The 21,241-nt window shown below is 42.1% G+C and overlaps 1 protein-coding gene across 13 annotated transcripts in view; it reads right to left on the reverse strand.

Moving 5' to 3' along the window:
* ubap2l (ubiquitin associated protein 2-like) overlaps window positions 1-21,241 on the reverse strand; it is an 82,290-nt gene that overhangs the window by 46,385 nt on the left and 14,664 nt on the right. For 7 of the 13 annotated variants that reach the window (XM_070436471.1, XM_070436472.1, XM_023975950.3 and 4 more), the window contains exons 3-9: window positions 16,129-16,206; window positions 12,118-12,228; window positions 11,712-11,886; window positions 11,365-11,460; window positions 7,713-7,767; window positions 5,113-5,157; window positions 2,349-2,455 (exon numbers count right to left, since the gene is read on the reverse strand). In XM_070436471.1, the coding sequence (XP_070292572.1) occupies window positions 2,349-2,455; window positions 5,113-5,157; window positions 7,713-7,767; window positions 11,365-11,460; window positions 11,712-11,886; window positions 12,118-12,228; window positions 16,129-16,206 (667 nt within the window). The remainder of the gene's footprint in view (window positions 1-2,348; window positions 2,456-5,112; window positions 5,158-7,712; window positions 7,768-11,364; window positions 11,461-11,711; window positions 11,887-12,117; window positions 12,229-16,128; window positions 16,207-21,241) is intronic. The other 6 variants (XM_023975951.3, XM_070436479.1, XM_070436474.1 and 3 more) reach the window with 3 other exon arrangements.

Genomic DNA, 21,241 nt, shown 5'->3' on the forward strand with positions numbered 1-21,241 from the left:
ATGTTCATACAAATATTTACACATGTTAAGTTTGCTGAAAATAAACRCAGTTGACAGTGAGGACGTTTCTTTTTTTGCTGAGTTTAGTTCTGTACAATGGCGAATGGTAGGGTCGATAAAACAGAATTGGAGGATCCTCCATCATCGTTTAAATCTCCAGTTTGGGAACATTTTGGCTTTCCAGTAGATTACAACGGTAACGGACAGAAAGTTGTGGCTAAAACGTTAACAGTATGTCGCCACACTCAATGAGAATAGCCTATGCTGCTGCCAAAACCTCAAGTATGTTGACACATTTACACCGATGTTACCCCAGTGACTGAGAATAAGGGGTTTCATTGCCTCGTGAAAGTGCTCGAACCACGTTACGAACTTCACTCTTACACCCAATTCAGCAAAACAGGTACCCACGCTATATAAGCAAACCAATGCTTTCAATGAAATGGCCAATGCACCCGGTGTTTTGCTTTTTGCGCTTACTTAACAGTGACAGCACATCACATTAGAGGGAAATATACAGTGCGCTCCAGACAAACACCCTTCATGAGAGTCACAAGTGCGCATCTGGCACTGAAGGAGGCAGTGTCATGGTGCATTCGTAACCAACAGGGAAGTGGGAATTTACCCCATTTGGCTGGGGAAAAATACACATTTTACAGCCCTAAAACCGCTAATTACTAGTGGGAAACTATCATTCTGAGCACCCACTTCCCACATGGTGACCTCTGACGTCACCTACTAAGGAAACGGTCTCTATAACAGCATTTGTCAGTTAAATGCAACAAAACATAGCTTTTTATAAATCTATTAATATGGTTTTTGAACTTTGAATTTGTTTACAGGCATGATTGCCAGGGCATAAAATGCACACCCGCCACCTGCGGGTAGATTTAGGTATTGGCAGGTAAGAATGTACTGCATATTTCACCAGCCACGTTGGCAGGTGGTCAACTTGCAGGGCTCTACAGTGAGAACATTATATTAGCGAAAAAAAGTCCAAAGTCAAGTATAAGCACACATGCAAGCTAGAAAAATGCTGCAGAAGTATTTCTGCTTTTGTTTCATAGCTGCTAATTGCGCAAAAAAATATAAATCCTATATCGCCCCTCGCGCAGAAACATTGCCGGGCAGGAGAGCTCTGTGCAATGAGTGAAGTGGTAATACATTTTTGGGGAAGCTGCGCACAGGTATACAAGTTGGTCTAATTTACTCAAAAGTCTACAAAGTGAGACTGTCCTCGTTTTTCTTCGCCATTTACATTGTTTTGTTCATAAACTCAGTTGTTTTCAACATTCGTTTTAGTCTGCTGCTTCAACTGGCTGGTAAAAAATCTGAGTGGCTGATATATAAAACGTATATGTTAGGCCCTGCTGTACTTTTAGTTTATGGTTGACACCATATGGTTTCTCAATGAGTTCAAGTCACATGAATGCATCCAACTGGTATTTACTCCCACATGGTTACACATGCAGCATCAGAGTGGAAACTTGAGGCCAAACATAATAATCCAGTCACAACAGACAATGCAAGGAACATTGTGAATGGCATTTAATTCTCCCGCTGTATCGAAACGTGACCCCAATACGTACCGAACCGTTACACCCCTATCAAAATACCTATCACATTACACATTTAGTAATGAAAAAATACATTTGAAATTTCACGCACAGTAAAACTTTTCTATGACTTAATGAAATTACTTTAAAATCGATAGTAGCAGAAAAAGGTGCTTGTGCATTAATAAGCACACCAAAGACGGCATTAACAACACAATAAAGACGGCACTTCTAAAAGCCTATTTCACACCATAGCTTGATGAGTTTGCAAGATAGCTTTTATTTCATTTTGATTTTGGCACAAATTAAAATGTGGCATTGAGTCACCCATGGATTGATGTTTCAGCATTGTCTCAATTAAGACTTTGGCGTTCAACTAGCCACGTGCAACACGCACACGGGGTTACAAGTAGTTAGAAGCAGGCGGACAAGCAATATCCACCGTTGTAGTACGGATGAAGCCTGAGCTGGAATGTGAAGCTAACTGACACTGTCTAGCTTTAGAAAAAACGGAATAGATCTTGCATGCATCCTAGTACACCTCAGATCATTCCCAAGACAAGCAGATTAAGCTCCATCAGACCACAGAAGGTGTCTATTGAGTGTTTTTGATCAAGCAGTAGCTTGGTTTCTTAATGGCTCCTTCCTCTGGCTCTAGGTAAGCTAGATGGACTTTCCACCATTTTGCTAACACTCTCTTGCTAAAACACCATCTTGTAGATCTACAGTAAGTGTCTAGGCCTAGGTTGGGGTGAATTTGGACTGGGGCTGAGCAGTAGCTGGGTTCCTTACTGGCTCCTTCCTCTGGCTCCAGGTTGCCTGTGTTGTTCCAGGTGCTTCCCCTGCCGTAGCTCTCCTCTGTCTGGGTCGGCTCAGCGTAGTCTGCCGGGTTGAACGTTCTGCAAGAGAGAAGAAGCCGTGGTATTGAGCACAACCACTTCCTATGGGTCTACCAATAGGAACATTTGACTGTGGGGAGATATACTTTAAAGGAGGAAGTAAGCAAGCAGCGCGATAGGAGAGGAAGTCTTTGAGGAGATCTGATGTGTCGCAGTTAGACAACGTTCATCTGAGAAATGTCAGGTGAACAGATTCAAAGACTGGAGGACAACCAAGGAATGGGAGAAAAATCCAGTCAGTGCTTCGTTTTTCCTCAACTCTTAAAAACATAACATCTTCCACAAGTCTTTCGACGCATCATATCACGTCATGGCTTCAGAGACAATTATAGAGCAAAAGAAAAAAGCACATCCTTAACTTTGTTCTCTTGCTTCGTTCAGGCTCAGGTACAGAGATGGTACGGCGCTACAAGTTGTACAGTGCACTACAACCTAGCGCAGTTTAGTAGACTGAATTCAGAAGTTTCCAGGATCTGACTGGAATGCAGACTACTCATGTTTGACGAGCTCCCGATAAGAACCAACAATAACAGGGGTGCTGTATATTGGCAGGGAGGGACTGTTGAGTGAACCATTGGTCACTCCTGTTCCACACCGTGTATTTAAATACAGTATCCCCAACATTGCTTATTCTAATATTTGCCCTACTGTACATTGCATTTTAGTTACACTGTTTATACACTGCATATTTATTTACAGCACATAGGAAAGTATTCAGACCTCTTGACTTTTTCCACATTTTGTTACATTACAGCATTATTCTAAAATGGATGAAATTGTTTTTTCCCCTCAATCTACACACAATATCCCATAATAAAAAATAAAAAATAAAAAAATAAAAATCGGTACTTTGTTGGAACTTTTCAGCAATTACAGCCTCGAGTCTTCTTGGATATGACGCTAAAAGCTTGGCACACCTGTATTTGGGGAGTTTCTCCCATTCTTCAGCTCTTCACAAGCTCTGTCGTTTGGGATGGGGAGAGCCGCTGCACAGCTATTGTCAGGTCTCTCCAGAGATGTTCGATCGGGTTCAAGTCCAGGCCATTCAAGGATATTCAGAGACTTGTCCCGAAGCCACTCCTGTGTTGTCTTGGCTGTGTGCTTAGGGTCGTTGTCCTGTTGGAAAGTTAAGCTTTGCCCCAGTCTGAGGTCCTGTGTGCTCTGGAGTAAGTTTTCATTAAGGATCTCTCTGTACTTTACTCAGTTCATCGTTCCCTTGATCCTGACTAGTCTCCCAGTCCCTGCCACTGAAAAACATCCCCATAGTGTGATGCTGCCACCACCATGCTTCACCGTAGGGATGGTAGCAGTTTCCTCCAGATGTGACCCKTGGCATTCAGGCCAGTGTTCAATCTTGGTTTCATCAGACCAGAGAATTTAGTTTCTCATGGTCTGAGAGCCTTTAGGTGCCTTTTGGCAAACTCCAAGCGGGCTGTCATGGCCACTCTATCATAAAGGCCTGATTGGTGGAGTGCTGCAGAGATGGTTGTCCTTCTGGAAGGCTCTCCCGTCTCCACAGAGGAACTATGGAGCTCTGTCAGAGTGACCATCGGGTTCTTGGTCACCTCCCTGAACAAGGCCCTTCTACCCCGATTGCTCMGTTTGGCCGGGTGGCCAGCTCTAGGAAGAGTCGATGGTTCCAAACGGCTTCCATTTAAGAATGGAGGCCACTGTTCTTGGGGACCTTCAATGCTACAGACATTTTTTGGTATCTGTGCCTCGACACTATCGTGTCTCGGGGCTCTACGGACAATTCCTTCGACATCATGGCTTGGTGTTTGTTCTGTGTGTGCCTTTCCAAATCATGTCCAATCAATTGAATTTACCACAGGTGGACTCCAATGAAGTTGTAGAAACATCAAGGATTATCAATGGAAACAGGATAAACCGGAGCTCAATTTCGAGTCTCATAGCAAAGGGTCTGAATACTTAAGTAAATAAGGTATCTGTTTTTATTTTTAATACATTTGCAAACATTTCTAAAAACCTGTTTTCACTGTCATTATGAGGTGTTGTGTGTAGATTGTTTTCCTCCTCAATGTATTTCATTCATTTTAGAATAATGCTGTAATGTAACAAAATGTGGAAAAAGTCAAGTATATTGCAATCCCGGAATGCACTGTATACACGAATGCACTGTATATACTGGATTCTTGACAAAGCTCACTAATACATCTACTGCTGTACATATTCTTAGTTCAGCTTGTGTAAAGTCCCCCCAGTGTGCTTATGTATAGATTGCATTTTGATASTGCTACAGTGCTATTTGGGTTAACTGGATTCGTCTTGCCATTCTTGATTTCTTGCTTTCTATTTAACATCCTTACATTTTAGTTCTTTGACATTCGACTGCATTGTTAGGAGCTAGTAACATAAGCATTTCACTACAGCGCTATAACACCTGCYWAACTGTGTAYACAACCAATACACTTAGATTTCTTATGGGGCTTGTGTGAACAGGTTTACCCTCGATGTTCAAAAGACAGCTGTCATTGAATTCCATATCGTGTTACCAGGGAGCATGTCATTTTGGTTTAGTCTGCCCTGATACCCTGTTTCCTGTGTGTCTGTCTCCATCCTTCTCTCTCGTGGCATTTGGCAGAATACCCCCCCCCCAACAGATAGCAAGATTGACACACCAGTGGCGGTGCACTCACCTCTCTTCTCCTGAAAAATCATATCTGGGCCCCTTATCAATCTGGCTTTAGAGGAAAAACAACAGCAACGATTACAAGCAGCACAACGGGGACAGTGGGGGATGCAGTGTGTGGTTTTAGAGTATTCATTATTTTACAGAGGAATGTAAGGAAATCACATGCATGGATAAGTCACTACACTCACACTTCTGCAACACACATTATCTGTGAGCACTGCATTGTTGGGGCAGTGTCACTTTCTATAGGTGTAGCTGGTAGACTAAAAAAGGGGAAACATGGCTGCCAAACAAACACTCAAACTGAAAACKGTGTTCCATAAGTAACAATAATTGCATTATGATCAGGATAGGAAGCACAGTTAGAACCATCAGAACACACTCATGCAAACTGCAAACACAGGCTCCCAAAGGCCACACAAGAGCAGCTGCGGAAGCGACACACCCTATGAGAGAGAGACATGTTGGGGACAACGCAACAAACTGCCTGGCTGTCCATCTATGCAAGCCTATGGCGCTGGCTCACTCACGTGCCAGGTTAGTTGCTATCCGGACCAAGCCAAACTTGCGCACACATACACAAGCCAGCTGACTGGAGCCGTTCTGCCACAGCAAAGGCATTKCCCCCTCTCCGCTAACATCTCCCTATTAAACCATAGAACATGAAGACATTTTTTACGTTGAAACAAGTTAAGAACTGACGCAGCTGAAGCAAATTATAATAATTTTTTTTGTATTTTATGATCAGCTAATTTTTCTTTCATGTCCCACAAACCAGGTGCCTCGGAAATAAATCAGTGTTAATTATTTCAAAGGGATGAAATTAACATGCAGGTTTGTCTGAGGTAGGGCTGGGCGATATATATAAGTCATTTGAATGTATGTTTCAGCGCAACGTTTCAAATGCCTGTTTCGCAAGAATCAAGGTTTTAAAAAAACGAACAGTTTTAATGAGCGTGTCTTTTTGGGCTCATCTCCTTCGCTCCTTCTGTGCAGTGTGCACTGTGCACCTKCCCACTTGCACACAGACTCCAAGTCCCTCCCCCTGCCACCCACAACAACAAAGAAACTAAAGATCACTTCTTCCTCTCTGACAAGCGGTTTCAACTCGCTATTTGCATTTGAGGTTCGGTCCAACAAAATCGGTCATATGGAAACCGAAACACATTGAGACATTTTACTGTAATAGAGGAGAACTTAACCTTTGTAACAATACCCTTTTTATGTCTCAACTCCCACATTTTAGAACATAGCAGACCGTACTTAGATGGGAGTAACAATGAACATGAAATATATGCTCAGTTTGTCAAGCGCAGAATTGCAGTACCATGTACGCTAGCAGCATTTTAGCCACAGACTTATGTGCTAGCTGTCTAGGAGTTGGTCCTCCCCTTTGCTCCTATAAACAGCCTCCACTCTTCTGGGAAGGCTGTCCACCAGATGTTGGAGCTTTACTCAGCACTCAGTTGTCCCGTTCCGTGAGCTACCACTTTGCGGCTGAGCCGTTGTTGCTCCTCAATGTTTCCACTTCACAATAACAGCACTTAGTTGACCGGGGCAGCTCTAGCAGGGCAGAAATTTGGCAAACTGACCTGTTTGAAATGTGGCATCCTATGACGGTGCCACGTCGAAAGTCACTGAGCTCTTCAGTAAGGCCATTCTACTGCCAAAGTGTGTCTATGGAGATTGCATGGCTGTGTGATTGATTTTATACACCTGTCAGCAACGGGTGTTGCTGAAATGGTCAAATCCTCTAATTTGAAGGGGTTTGCACACACACATATACTCTATCTATACGCACACACCACAATGACACAAAATTGCCCATAAATTTGAAAAAAATGTAGATATGATTTTTAGGCCATATCGCCCAGCCCTACTTTGAGGAAGCGTTTAAACCTGCTGCACCCCCTGGGAAAGAGCCCAACCTATCATCGCCCACTCATCTAAATCCCACAAAGCCATCTAAACCCCACAAAGCCTGGTCTTTGACAACCCTAGAAATAGTAGACTGTCCTAACACCTAGGACGAATTATATAGCCAACTAAGTGTTAATTATAATTCAATACAAAGTGACATACAAGATACACTAATAAGTCTTATGTTGAGTGAATTTGATACTACTCATTAAATGCAAAGCAATTGAAAGTATATAGGCCTAAAGCCACTTCCTATGCGATGACATCTAGGGCACTCAATGACCAGGGTTGGGTGAGACGATGCATACTGACAGACAAAACACACAACTCACGCATACAAACCTGTGCCCCATTTAACCCAAAGGGAAGGACAAGGAACTAGAACACACCATATGCCACAGACACAGAGCAGAACCCTATGTGCAACAATCTCAATGCCCACCCATTGAGTTACAGATATGGTGTGGGTCTATCTATATTTTACTTTAATGCAAATCCGTTATTCAGAGACAAAAGAGCTCAGTGGAGTTACATAAGGGTTTATGTACAGCCCCGCATTTCAACTTGATTTGGCCGATGTATTAAGCCTTAACAATAGGCTGAGGTCCTGCTCTCTGGTGACCATGGCAACAGGTAAGCAGGAACATAAATCCCTCTCTGTGAGCAGCACAGGTGTTCACTTACCCCATGCCCTGTGCTGAAAACCTGCCCCCTCGCCTGCCTCGCTCACGCTCTTCCCCTAGAGAGAGGGACAGTCAAGTTACACTATTGAAAAAACCATAACACTACAGAAAATACAATGCATTGTCCTTGTGGAACATTTGCCTGCTTGAATGCACATTCAAATGTTATTGCGCGCCCTACAACAGATGGAGCCCTGCATTCTGCAACGATTTAGTCAAATTTTGTGACCCTTTGACTTGGCTGTAAGAGTAAAATGTTTATTTGGTGGAATCGGTGCAAGCTGCACATTTTACCTAGTCACCGCATTCCAAAGTCTTGTTTTTTGGGCGGCTAAAACCATGATTTGGCTAAACATATTGAGCTAATAGGGCACGGTTTTACAATCGAGATAAGATATGGCATTGAGCTACGGAGCATGCAAAATGCGCGCACAGGCCATCGCGAGTGCATATAAGCCTCATTGCCTAAATATAACAGGCCTCAAATTTACTGTTAGATTAATACATGGCTACTAGCAGTAGGTATTATATTTAGAGTTTGCAATCTAGCTAATGTGTTTTGAGTTGACTTTCTCAGGTGGTGAATTAGCCCCAAATGAATTAGCCTGTCATATTAGTGCACATAAAGATGCATGCTAATTCATCTATAAATAAAAATATATATATTATTATTTTTTATTCTGAACATTTTGGAGCCCTATTTTGACATTAAAATGTAAGAACCTAATTGTCAACCCAAAATGTAATGACAATCATGAGATTAGGATGAACATAAAAATATCTTGACTCATGCGTTCCTGCTTGGACATGTTAGAAAAAAACACGTATTTCTTGAATACCATCTCAGTAGTCTATTTACACTTAATAAAGATCTGGGAGTGACTTTATGAGATGGTAACCAATTATTTATATTGCGTGACAACACAAAAAATGTTTGGTGCTACAAAATCATGGGCTGGTGCCACCAAATGAAAAAGTTACCAGGGTAAAAGGTTAGTCTGGAGCCCTGGAATGCTATGATATCTTTGTTTTGACACTCTAGAGGGGGCATTAACCTTAATTTATGTTGAGACCTTAGCTGTGTTCGAATACATATTAACATAATGAGTATACACTACATACTATTAGTTAATTTTAGTATACTGTAAACAAACGGTATCCTTTCAGTTGAGAGTACTAGCGCTTTGCCTGTCTATCGGAAGTTGATGCTGTTGCTATGCAACCTCTTGCTAGCTTGTTAGCATAACAAATTAATAGCTAGACTTCGGGTGTGTTCGTAAATTCAAATCTGGAATGCCAGAGTGCGCTCTGAGCATTCGTAAATTCAGGGCGTTGTCAGAGTGTCTGTTCTTAAAATCAGAGCGCACACTAGACCGGCCGTGGAATAGGGTTGATCTGAGCATTCTGAACTCACAACAGCAATCAAGCACCCAAGCTAACTGGCTAACACCTCAAGCTGACCATTTTACTCGTCCTAGCAGAGCTGGTTAGCTTGTTTTCATGTTATCCAGAGCGTTGGAGACAAACTGTGCTGCTGGCAACAATTTAATAACGTTTTTTTTGCCGATGTTTAATGACACCAGCCACATTCAACAGGTGTTGAGCGTTTGTAAATTCATCAGTTATTCTGCGCTCTGCCTCCTCTAGAGGAGAGTGCTCTGAAATCTGGGTAGATAGCCAGAGCGAATTTACGACCTGTACGACTACACTATTTAGCTAAGCTATGAATGACGTGAATAATCAAGTAAATAAACATTGGGTAGTTAGATAGCATAAAGTAAATATACTGGCAAGTTTGTTGTACTAGCAGCCTACTAACGTTACAGTAGGTAACTAACATACCTGGTACATACTGTTGTAATGATATGCTGTGCGGATCGGAAGGATAGCGTAGCTAACAAATTGTCAGCCAACATAACGCGTAATGTAACTTATTTGAAAAGACATTACTTTATTACATTGCTCAACATTTTCTTAACATTTGTCATAATTAGTTAAAGCAACAAATTTGTATCCGCTCTTGTCGGCTGCATATTTTCCAACAATTTCTTCAAATCTGAAAATGTTGTGAAGCAATGCCCATTTTCTGAAGAATTACATTATAGGCCCAAAAAGCACAGATAGCGTTCACTGTGTGTATACTTCATATTTTGGCAAATTTAGTACGATATCCGGGAACATTTGGCATACTAACTATATCCATACTATGGCCAATAAGCATACTATATACTCAATTTACATCACAAATAGTACGGTTAGTGTGAGTATTTGAACACAGCTCGTTTCAGGAGTCCAACCAACAAGCTCTTCACCCCGAAACCCATGGGCCATATTACGGTGCATTCGGAAAGTATTCAGACCCATTCCACTTTTCCACATTTTGTTACGTTACAGCCTTAATCTAAAATGGATTAAATAAATAAAAATCCTCATCAATCTACACACAATATCACGTAATGAAAGCAAAAACAGGTTAAGAAATTTGAACTGAAATAKCTTATTTACGTAAGTATTCAGAGCCTTTGCTATGAGACTCAAAATTGAGCTCAGGTACATCCTGTTTCCATTGATCATCCTTGAGATGTTTCTACAACTTGATTGGAGTCCACCTTTGGCTAATTCAATTGATTGGACATGATTTGCAAAGGCACACACCTGTCTATATAAGGTCCCACAGTTGACAGTGCACGTGAGAGCAAAAACCAAGCCATGAGGTTGAAGAAATTGCCAGTAGAGCTCCGAGACAGGATTTTGTCGAGGCACAGATCTAGGGAAGGGTACCAAAAAATGTCTGCAGCATTGAAGGTCCCCAAGAACACACTGGCCTCCATTCTTAAATGGAAGAMGTTTGAAACCACCGACTCCTCCTAGAGCTGGCCGCTTGGGCCAAACTGAGCTATCTGGGGAGAAGATCTTTGGTCAGGTAGGTGACCAAGAACCCGATGGTCACTCCGACAGAGCTCCAGAGATCTTCTGTGGAGACGGGAGAGCCAGAACCCTCAAGAAGGACAATCATCTCTGCAGCACTCCACCAATCAGGCCTTTATGGTAGAGTGGCCAGACAGAAGCCACTCTTCAGTAAAAGGCACATTACAGCCCACGTGGACTCTCAGACCATGAGAAACAAGATTCTCTGGTCTGATGAAACCATGGTTAAACTCTTTCGCCTGAATGACAAGCGTCACGTCTGGAGGATACCTTGCACCATCCCTACGGCGAAGCATGATGGTGGCAGCATCATGCTGTGGGGATGTTTTTCCAGCAGCAGGGACTGAGAGACAAGCCAACCTGACAGAGCTTGAGAGGATCTGCAGAGAAGAATAGGGGAAACTCCCAAAATACAGGTGTGCAAAGCTTGTAGTGTCATACCCAATAATACTCAAGTCTGTAATTGCTACCAAAGGTGCTTCAACAAAGTACTGAGTAAAGGGTTCAAATACTTCTGTAAATGTAATATTTCATTTTTTTATACATTTGCAAACATTTCTAAAAACCTGTTTTTGCCTTGTCATTATGGGATAGTGTGTGTAGATTGATGAGGGGAAAAAACGATTTAATCAATTTTAGAATAAGGCTGTAACATAACAAATTGTGGAAAAAGTCAAGGGGTCTGAATACTTTCCGAATGCAATCTATGTAGTGGAGAAACTTACCTCTTCCTCTGCCTCTCCCCCTGTGGCCTCGCTCTGTGCCCCTGCCTGCTATCCCAGCAGCCTTTCCTCCATCCAGACCATTCTCCTGTCCACGGACTGAGAGGAGAGGGAACACGCATGAGGTAGTGAGGGAAAACAGATGCGTGTGAAGTCAGAAATTAGGTTTGAAGTTAGAATGTCTATTAAGTCACTACAATGAGGGAATGTTTTTTCTTCAGAAATCTAAGGTGAGAGTGTTTGTGGCACACACTGCCCCTCCATGACAACGACAGGAGCTACAAAGGGTCTACACTTGGGTGCCAGTGTCACTTCCCATGACAATGCAAAGGTATGTGATCTCTACTCACACTCTCGTCCCCTACTGGCCCCCCGGCCCCTGCGTGGGGCCCCACCTCTACGACGTGCCACGTCCCTCTCTGCTCCCCTCTCCCTGTTATCCTTTCCTTCCTCTCCGGTCTCGGCATGGCCAGGCTCCTTCTGACCAGACACTCCTTTCTTCTTTCCCACCATCTCCCAAGAGTCCTAAGGAGACCGGTGAGGTGACCAACAGGGTTCAGTTTGATTATGTTAGGCAAAACCTAACTTCCACTTAAGACAAATCTTTACATAGTCTCCCACTGACATGAATGCAAGACTAAATGAAAATTGACTTAAGTGGAAGTTAGGATTCGCCCTGTAGTGAGCTAGATGGGTAACCTTGTTAACTCCCTCCCTTTGGTCCAACTACTAAGCCCTGACAAAGGCCAAACTCACAGTATCTGGGCTACCCTCCAGCAACACATTGATGGCTCTGTTGACATCTCCGTTGCAGTCGTGCAGCGCGATCATGGACTCATCCTGGTCCTTGCCTGTGATGTCAATCAGCTGGACGGGGGAAACGGATGAGAATCTTCAGTGAGTATATTGCCATGTAACCCTATACACTCGTACCGATATATGGGTTGAAAATGGCAGATTTGGGCACCTAAATTGAAACGCTGCGACTGTACAGTATCATGCTATAAATGACGTCAGAGCTCAGGCTCTGCGCTTCACAGTGCTATATGGGTTTTGATTGACAGCCGTTCTGAACTTGAACACCGCACGTGACAAGAAGTTGCCCACATCCCTCCTCCTAATTGGGCAACTTCTGCAAAAAAAATGTCCGGGAAATGAGGGAAATGCTGTAAATTAAGAGGACTCAATGTATTTTGAAAGATACGACTATTTTAACAAATACCACTTTGATGTCATACAAACAAGCCAAACACCTGTCCAAATGTGCACTTCACATTTCCATATCATTAAACTCATGTCATATACAGTGTCAACATTTATCATTACAATGGCTGATGTAGTTACAAGATGAYATGGCATCATACCCTGGGTTGATCTGAACAGAATGAGCCTGTTTGTCTATTGTGAAGGAAACACGCACCTGAAAGCACTCATGACTCCTATGCACACCAAAGTTACAAATAAGTATCTCTGAATTGCTTTGTGAAAGACTAACCCTAAGATTGTATTTTATAACTGAGCTAGTCATGTTGGCAATAGAACAAGCTTTGAAATTACGTCCACCTGACCCAGTTTGCGATTTAAAATGGTCAGTTTTTGGATTGCGTAAAAAGTAATAGGTGCGATGGCGGGGATGTAGGGTTGTAATTCTGAACAAAACTACAAGTGTGCCTGCTCTAGTTCCTAAACCACACAGCTAGGTCAGCTCAAAAAAAAGCACCTTAAAGTTGAACACTCTTCTTTGAGTCATAAAAGTACATTGAAATTACTTAGGAACTGTGCACACTTTGGAGAGGTGTGTTGCCACTTGGGAGACACCAGTTAGTCCTCTATCAAACCCTTGTCATTTTTTGGTCTTATGTTGCACCTACCCCATATTTTCCAGGAATATTGTTATGTTACTGAATAAATTGAGTATTTTCAGATTTCGTAAATCAACAAATGCTGCAAAAAGTACAGTAAATGTAAAATCCACATAAAACAGTATAATGTTTGGATTCAGTCTTGTGGTAGGTGAACCTGTTGTGTCCTCAACTTGTCTAATAAATTGTCCCATAAYCTCAGAACTGTTCCCTTTCATTTGCTACCATGCTTATGCCTTTCATATTTATTCTGTAAGAAAGATTTCAATATAGCCCTATCCACATCGGCCAATTGCCAACTGTTAAGGAACGCCTCTGATTAATTTATACTTCAAGAAGTGAAGTAAAGCTAAGCTCTAGTTAGCAGACCAGAGCAAAAGATGCTAAAGGTGGTTTGATGCTGCAAGTGAGAACACTACAGAGTTTCAGTTAGTTGGCAATTGGCAGCTTTTGGCCAATAAAATATATGCAAAGTCGATAAATKAAACAGTTGCCGGCCAAAATGGCCGCGAGAAAAAAAATCCCAATGCTTTTTTCATTGATAGAAATACCAGTTGAAGGAAATACAGTTGACCATCATGCTTATAGGTCTATAGGTCAATTTGCATAATTTAGTGTGATTAAAAATTGTCCTGTGTATTTTCGTTAGTCATAATGCATCTTATTTATTCAACAACTATCACACGCGAAAAGCATATTTTGAGAAGGATTTCTTTTGCAGCTCTTCAGCTGGTTGCTGCTAGAGTAAAATGTGTGCTTTTATAAGCCCATTCATTGCGCAACAATTCTAAATACAATTGCGTGTTAAAAACAGTTTTGGTGCATGATTAAAGCGTTACTATTTTTTWTTTCTCAACTGGTAATTGAAGAGCGCCTCCCATTCACAATTCAAGTGCAAGCAACAGGCTATCAGCACATCACCCACCACTTTACAATGTGAGCTGGAGACATACTTAATTGTTTGAAACCTGAATTTTGATTTAATATTATGAGGCATGTCTTACCTGGCATCAAAGTAGCCAGTAGGAAAAATCCAACCATGGAAATGTGGAGGCAATTCTTTTATAAAAGACTTCATAGGTGCGCGTGAGTTTCCTACCATTTCTACAGTTCAGTGTGCCAGTTATGATTTTCATATGCGCATTTTCGTGGAACAGTTTCATTTCAATAATAACGTTTTATTTTCTCAAAATCATTGGCACGTGGTTAATCTTAAAAATCTGAATCAAAATTATAAAAATCTAAAAGTCAACTAATGCGAGATCACCAGCCTCTGCCATATAAGACACATTGAGACATTGTCAATGACAATGAAATAATTGACAAATCTCGTAGATTATGGTTATGAAATAAACCCAAACTGGTTTATCACAAGTGCAGCAGGTTGTGAACTCTGCTAACAACATTGCACTCAGAATAATAACTGTAATTGGCTAATTAACATGCATTACATAAATGTTATGTAACCAAATGGGGATTAACGGCATATTTACTACTGGTGAAATATGTAAATAGGGAATTGACAAAAACAAAACAAAGGGCTAACAATTCACACAATGAAACAATTCCAGGCTGTATCACTACTGGCCGTGATTGGGAGTCCCATAGGGTGACGCACAATTGGCCCAGTGTCGTCCGGGTTAGGCCATCATTGTAAATAAGAACTTGTACGTGACTTATCTAGTTAAATATAGCTTAAATTTTAAAAAAAATAATAAATTAAAGCGCACCAATTGGCGGAAGAAGAGCCATTCTGCCACACCACTCCCCTTCTTGTCTTAACATTTTAAATGATACTCAAGACATTATCAACACATATATTTTAGATGCTTTTCACTGACAGTCGCAACTCAACCAGCCATGCCTATTGCCACGTGCGCTGCTTAAAGTGTGGGCTTGCCAAACAGGCATAGGCCTACGCGCTTGTGATTTTAAACAATCCACAGCTATTTTTTTTAAAGGAGCTAATGATACTCGATTCCTCTGTGGCTAAGACATGCTTTCTGGTGAAGTATTTTTAATGATTATTTCTGTATAGACTGGAGTAATTACATAATTTTGGCAAATGTATTTCCATTTACTTCCCTATTGGACTCATAGCTATGCCATTTCTCTCCTGTTCTATTGGTTCTTATCAACTTTTTTTTCATTGTCTAGAAACCAAAGACACAAGCCTAGTCGTATTAGCAACCCATCCTAGTTGTTGCATCTTTAGATTCCCCCTCTATCTAGGTTTCTAACAGCGATTTTCACCGGTCACATATGGAACGCTATCAGATGCGCTGTTTCGAATGGTGTTTTCCCAGGTGAGCTGTTCTCCCCCGCAAATTGGAATTTCGCAAATGTTTGAAAGTGACGTTTTATTGGCTGCTTCATTACATGAGTTGCATGTGGGCGGACTCATTAATGGGCTATGCACCAAATCAAATAACATTTTATTGGTCACATACACATGGTTAGCAGATGTTAATGCGAGTGTAGCGAATTGCTTGTGTCTCTAGTTCCGACAGTGCAGTAATATCTAACACGTAATCTAACAAATTCACGACTACCTTATACACACAAATGTAAAGGGATGAATAAGAATATGCACATATAAATATATGTATGAGCGATGGCCGTGCAGCATAGGCAAGATGCAGTAGACTGTACAGAATACAGTATATACACAGAGATGAGTAATGAAGGGGTCCGGTAAATTTCTCAAATGGTTAGTAAATGGTTAGTAAATTAAAATCTTCCCGGACATGTTGGCTGGCGCCACATTTTCCTAAAAGGAAACCCTGGAACAATACTAGATCTCTTTGAATGTACACCAATGTAACGGACCTCCCTTCAGGCAGCAAAAAGGGTCTAAAAGTGCATTGGGATGCTACAAAAGATGAAGGGAAGGCTAAGTTCTCACCTGCTTGACTTTCTCTTCAAAGTCAGCATCATTGTGGTCCGAAATCATCTGCGCGAGTCGGATCTGCTCAGCAGTGGCCTGTGTGGAGAAAGGGTGGAACATCAACTTCTAAGTCACCACAAAATTGTTTAAAGGGGTCTCTTATGTAATCTCAATGACAATCGTTTATCCACCCATTAAGAATTGGTTCGGTACTACGTGTAGCTTTTCCATCACTATCAAACAAACAATTAAAGGTTCTATTCAATCCGGCAAATGCTGCATGACTGCTCAATCGGAAATGACCTTTACATTTCTATTGCGCAATCTAACGCTTCAGCGATACAGATTGGATAGAGCCCCAAGTCCAAAAAATGCACAGGTGGGTGATCCTGACAACATAAAATCATCCAGAACTCAGTGTTTTCCACTTAAATTAATATAGGTAATTTTTCAATTCGCTAGTCAGAAAAAAAGTTGTCCGAACCCTCTCCACTAGAAGGAACGATATGCATCTCCTAGCTATCTATTGATAGGACAGCCCTGTCAGTCACCAAGCGAGTGATGACAGGAAAACACTGCTGGTTTGACAGTCTGCCCTGCCTCACGGTACCTGTGGGCAGTGTTATTTGTGCACTGGGGTTGGTTGTAGTCCAATTTCATTACACAGAGTGAGGAGAGCAAAATGCTTCATGTTAGTGAGAGAATTTCAGGGTTCTTTTGTGCTACCATTTTACTCACATTCAGTGCATTCGCAAAGTATTCAGACCCCTTGACATTTTTCACTTTGTTACGTAACAGTCTTATTCTAAATAATTGTTTTTTCTCAATCAACACACAATCCCCCTTAATGAATGAGCAAAAACAGTTTTTTTACTCAAAATAAAAAAACAGAAAAACCTTTACATAAGTACTCAGACCCTTTGCTATGAGACTTGAAATTGAGATCAGGTGCATTGTGTTTCCATTTATCATCCTTGAGATGTTTCCACAACATGACTGATGTCCAACTCTGGTATATTCAATTGACTGGACATAATTTGGAAAGGCACACACCTGTCTATATAAAGGTCAGGTAGGTGACCAAGAACCCGATGGTCACTCTGACAGAGCTCTAGAGTTCCTCTGTGGATATAGGAGTACCTTCCAGGAGGACAACCATCTCTGCATAACTCCACCAAATCAAGCCTTCATGAAAGAGTGGCCAAACAGAAGCCACTACTCAGTAAAAGGCACAGGATAACCCTCTTGGAGTATGCCAAAAGGAACCTAAAAGGACTCTCACTCCTGTAGCATCATACCCAAGAAGACTCAAGAATGTAATCGCTGCGAAAAGTGCTTCAACAAAGTACTGAGTAAAGGTTCTGAATACTTACAGTTGAAGTCAGAAGTGTACATACACTTAGGTTGGAGTCATTAAAACGCGTTTTTCAACCACTCCACAAATTTCTTGTTAACAAACTATAGTTTAGGCAAGTTGGTTAGGACATCTACTTTGTGCATGACACAAATCATTTTTCCAACAATTGTTTACAGACAGATCATTTCACTTATAAATCAATGTATCACAATTCCAGTCGGTCAGAAATGTACATTCACTAAATTGACTGTGCCTTTAAAATGCTTGTAAAATGTAATGGCTTTAGAAGCTTGTGAAAGCCAAATTGACATCATTTGAGTCAATTGGAGGTGTACCTGTGGATGTATTTCAAAGCCTACCTTCAAATTCAGTGCCTCTGTGCTTGACATCATGGGAAACTTCCGTCATCATGAAGTGCTTTGAGAGATTAGTCAAGGATCATATCGCCTTCACCCTACCTGACACCCTAGACCCACTCCAATTTGCTTACCGCCCCAATAGGTCCAGAGACGACGCAATCACACTGCACACTGCCCTAACCCATCTGGACAAGAGGAATACCTATGTAAGACTGCTGTTAATTGACTACAGCTCAGCATTTAACACCATAGTACACTCCAAACTTGTCATTAAGCTCGAGACCCTGGGTCTCGACCCCGCCCTGTGCAACTGGGTCCTGGACTTGACGGGACGCCCCCAGGTGGTGAGGGTAGGAAACAACATCTCCACCCCGCTGATCCTCAAAACTGGGGTGCCAAAAGGGTGCGTACTCAGCCCTCTCCTGTACACCCATGACTGCGTGGCCATGCACGCCTCCAACTCAATCATCAAGTTTGCAGACGACACTACAGTGGTAGGCTTGATTACCAACAACGCAGAGACGGCCTACAAGGAGGAGATGAGGGCCCTCGGAGTGTGGTTTCAGGAAAATAACCTCACCCTCAACGTCAACAAAATAAAGGAGATGATCGTGGACTTCAGGAAACAGCAGAGGGAGCACCCCCCTATCCACATTGACAGGACAGTAGTGTAGAAGGTGGAAAGTTAAGTTCCTCGGCGTACACATCACGGACAAACTGAAAATGGTCCACCCACACAGACAGCGTGGTGAAGAAGGCGCAACCGAAGGATCCGAGCAAGGAGGCCTACAAACCTGACTCAGTTACACCAGCTCTGTCAGGAATGGGCCAAAAATCACCCAACTTATTGTGGGAAGTTTGTGGAAAGGCTACCCGAAACATTTGACCCAAGTTAAACAATTTAAAGGCAATGCTACCAAATACTAATTGAGTGTATGTAAACTTCTGACCCACTGGGAATGTGATGAAAGAAATAAAAGCTGAAAAATCATTCTCTGGTATTATTCTGACTTTTCACATTATTAAAATAAAGTGGTGATCCTAACAGACCTAAGACAGGGAATTTTTACTAGGATTAAATGTCAGGAGTATAAATGCATTTGGCTAAGGTGTATGTAAACTTCCGACTTCAACTGTATGTATGCATGCATGTATGTAGACACACACACATATATATATACACATATACACACACATACATAACAAAAAATAAACTTCAGGACCCTGTCTTAATAATTCATAAAAATCCAAATAACTTCACAGATCTTCATTGTAAAGGGTTTAAACATGCTTGTTCAATGAACAATAAACTATTAATATACATGCACCTGTGGAATGGTCGTTAAGACACAGCTTACAGACATTAGGCAATTAAGGTCACAGTTATGAAAACCTAGGACACTAAAGAGACCTTTCTACAGACTCTGAAAAACACCAAAAGAAAGATGCCCAGGGTGCATGCTAAACGCAGTTGACGTTTCTTTTTTTGCTATATAAACTCAGCAAAAAAAGAAACGTCCTCTCACTGTCAACTGTGTTTATTTTCAGCAAACTTAATGTGTAAATATTTGTATGAACATAAGATTCAACAACAAACAAACTGAACAAGTTCCACAGACATGTGACTAACAGAAATGTAATAATGTGTCCCTGAACAAGGAGGGGGGGGTCAAAATCAAAAGTAACAGTCAGTATCTGGTGTGGCCACCAGCTGCATTAAGTACTGCAGTGCATATCCTCCTCATGGACTGCACCAGATTTGCCAGTTCTTGCTGTGAGATGTTACCCCACTCTTCCACCAAGGCACCTGTAAGTTCCCGGACATTTCTGGGGGGAATGGCCCTGGCCCTCACCCTCTGATCCAACAGGTCCCAGACATGCTTAATGGGATTGAGTTCCAGGCTCTTCGCTGGCCATGGCAGAACACTGACATTCCTGTCTTCAGGAAATCACGCACAGAACGAGCAGTATGGCTGGTGGCATTATCATGCAGGAGGGACATGTCAGGATGAGCCTGCAGGAAGGGTACCACACGAGGGAGGAGGATGTCTTCCCTGTAACACACAGTGTTGAGATTGCCTGCAATGACAACAAGCTCAGTCTGATGATGCTGTGACACAGCGCCCCAGACCATGACGGACCCTTCACCTACAAATCGATCCCGCTCCAGAGTACAGGCCTCGGTGTAATGCTCAGTCCTTCGACGATAAACACGAATCCGGCCATCAACTCTGGTGAGACAAAACCGCGACTCGTCAGTGAAGAGACCTTTTGCCAAAGCTGTCTGGTCGAGCGATGGTGGGTTTGTGCCCATTGGCGACGTTGTTGGCGGTGATGTCTGGTGAGGACCTGCTTTACAACAAGCCTAGAAGCACTCAGTTCAGGATCTCTCAGCCTTTTGCGGACAGTCTGAGCACTCATGGAGGGATTGTGCGTTCCTGGTGTAACTCGGGCAGTTGTTGTTGCCATCCTATACCTGTCCCGCAGGTGTGATGTTTGGATGTACCGATCCTGTGCAGGTGTGGTTACACGTGGTCTGCCATTGCGAGGACGATCAGCTGACCGTCCTGTCTCCCTGTAGCGCTGTCTTAGGCTTCTCACAGTACGGACATTGCAATTTATTGCCCTGGCCACATCTGCAGTCCTTATGCCTCCTTGCTGCATGCCTAAGGCACGTTCAAGCAGATGAGCAGGGACCCTGGACAACTTTCTATTGGTGTTTTTCAGAGTCCGTAGAAAGGCCTCTTTAGTGTCCTAAGTTTTCATAACTGTAACCTTAATTGGTTACAGTTATGACACTGTAACCGTGTGTAAGCTGTTAGTGTCTTAACTGTTTGGGATAGGGGGCAGCATTTTCACTTTTGGATGAATAGCATGCCCAGAGTGAACTGCCTCCTACTCAGTCCCAGATGCTAATATATGCATATTATTATTAGTATTGGATAGAAAACACTAAAGTTTCTAAAACTGTTTGAATGATGTCTGTGAGTATAACATAACTCATATGGCAGGCAAAAACCTGAGAAAAAATCCAAACAGGAAGTGGGAAATCTGAGGTTTGTCGTTTTTGAACTCACCCCTATCGAATACACAGTGGGATATGGGTTATTTTTCAATACCTAAGGCTTCCRCTAGATGTCAACCGTCTTTAGAATGTGGTTTCAGGCTGCTCATGTGAAGGGGAGCCGTTTTACTAAGGGGTCTGCCTACAGCCTCGTTCTCAGTCACGCGCTTTCACTTTAGAGGTCGCTCTCGTTCCAGTGCATTTCTACAGAAAATGGAATTCTCCGGTTGGAACATTATTGAACTTTTATGATAAAAACATCCTAAAGATTGATTCTATACTTAGTTTGACAAGTTTCTTCGACCTGTAATATAACTTTTTGAACGTTTCGTCCGAATGGACCTTTTGGAT

This window comes from Salvelinus sp. IW2-2015, linkage group LG31 (genome assembly GCF_002910315.2).
Source record: "Salvelinus sp. IW2-2015 linkage group LG31, ASM291031v2, whole genome shotgun sequence".
In the NCBI taxonomy this organism is placed as follows: domain Eukaryota; kingdom Metazoa; phylum Chordata; class Actinopteri; order Salmoniformes; family Salmonidae; genus Salvelinus; species Salvelinus sp. IW2-2015.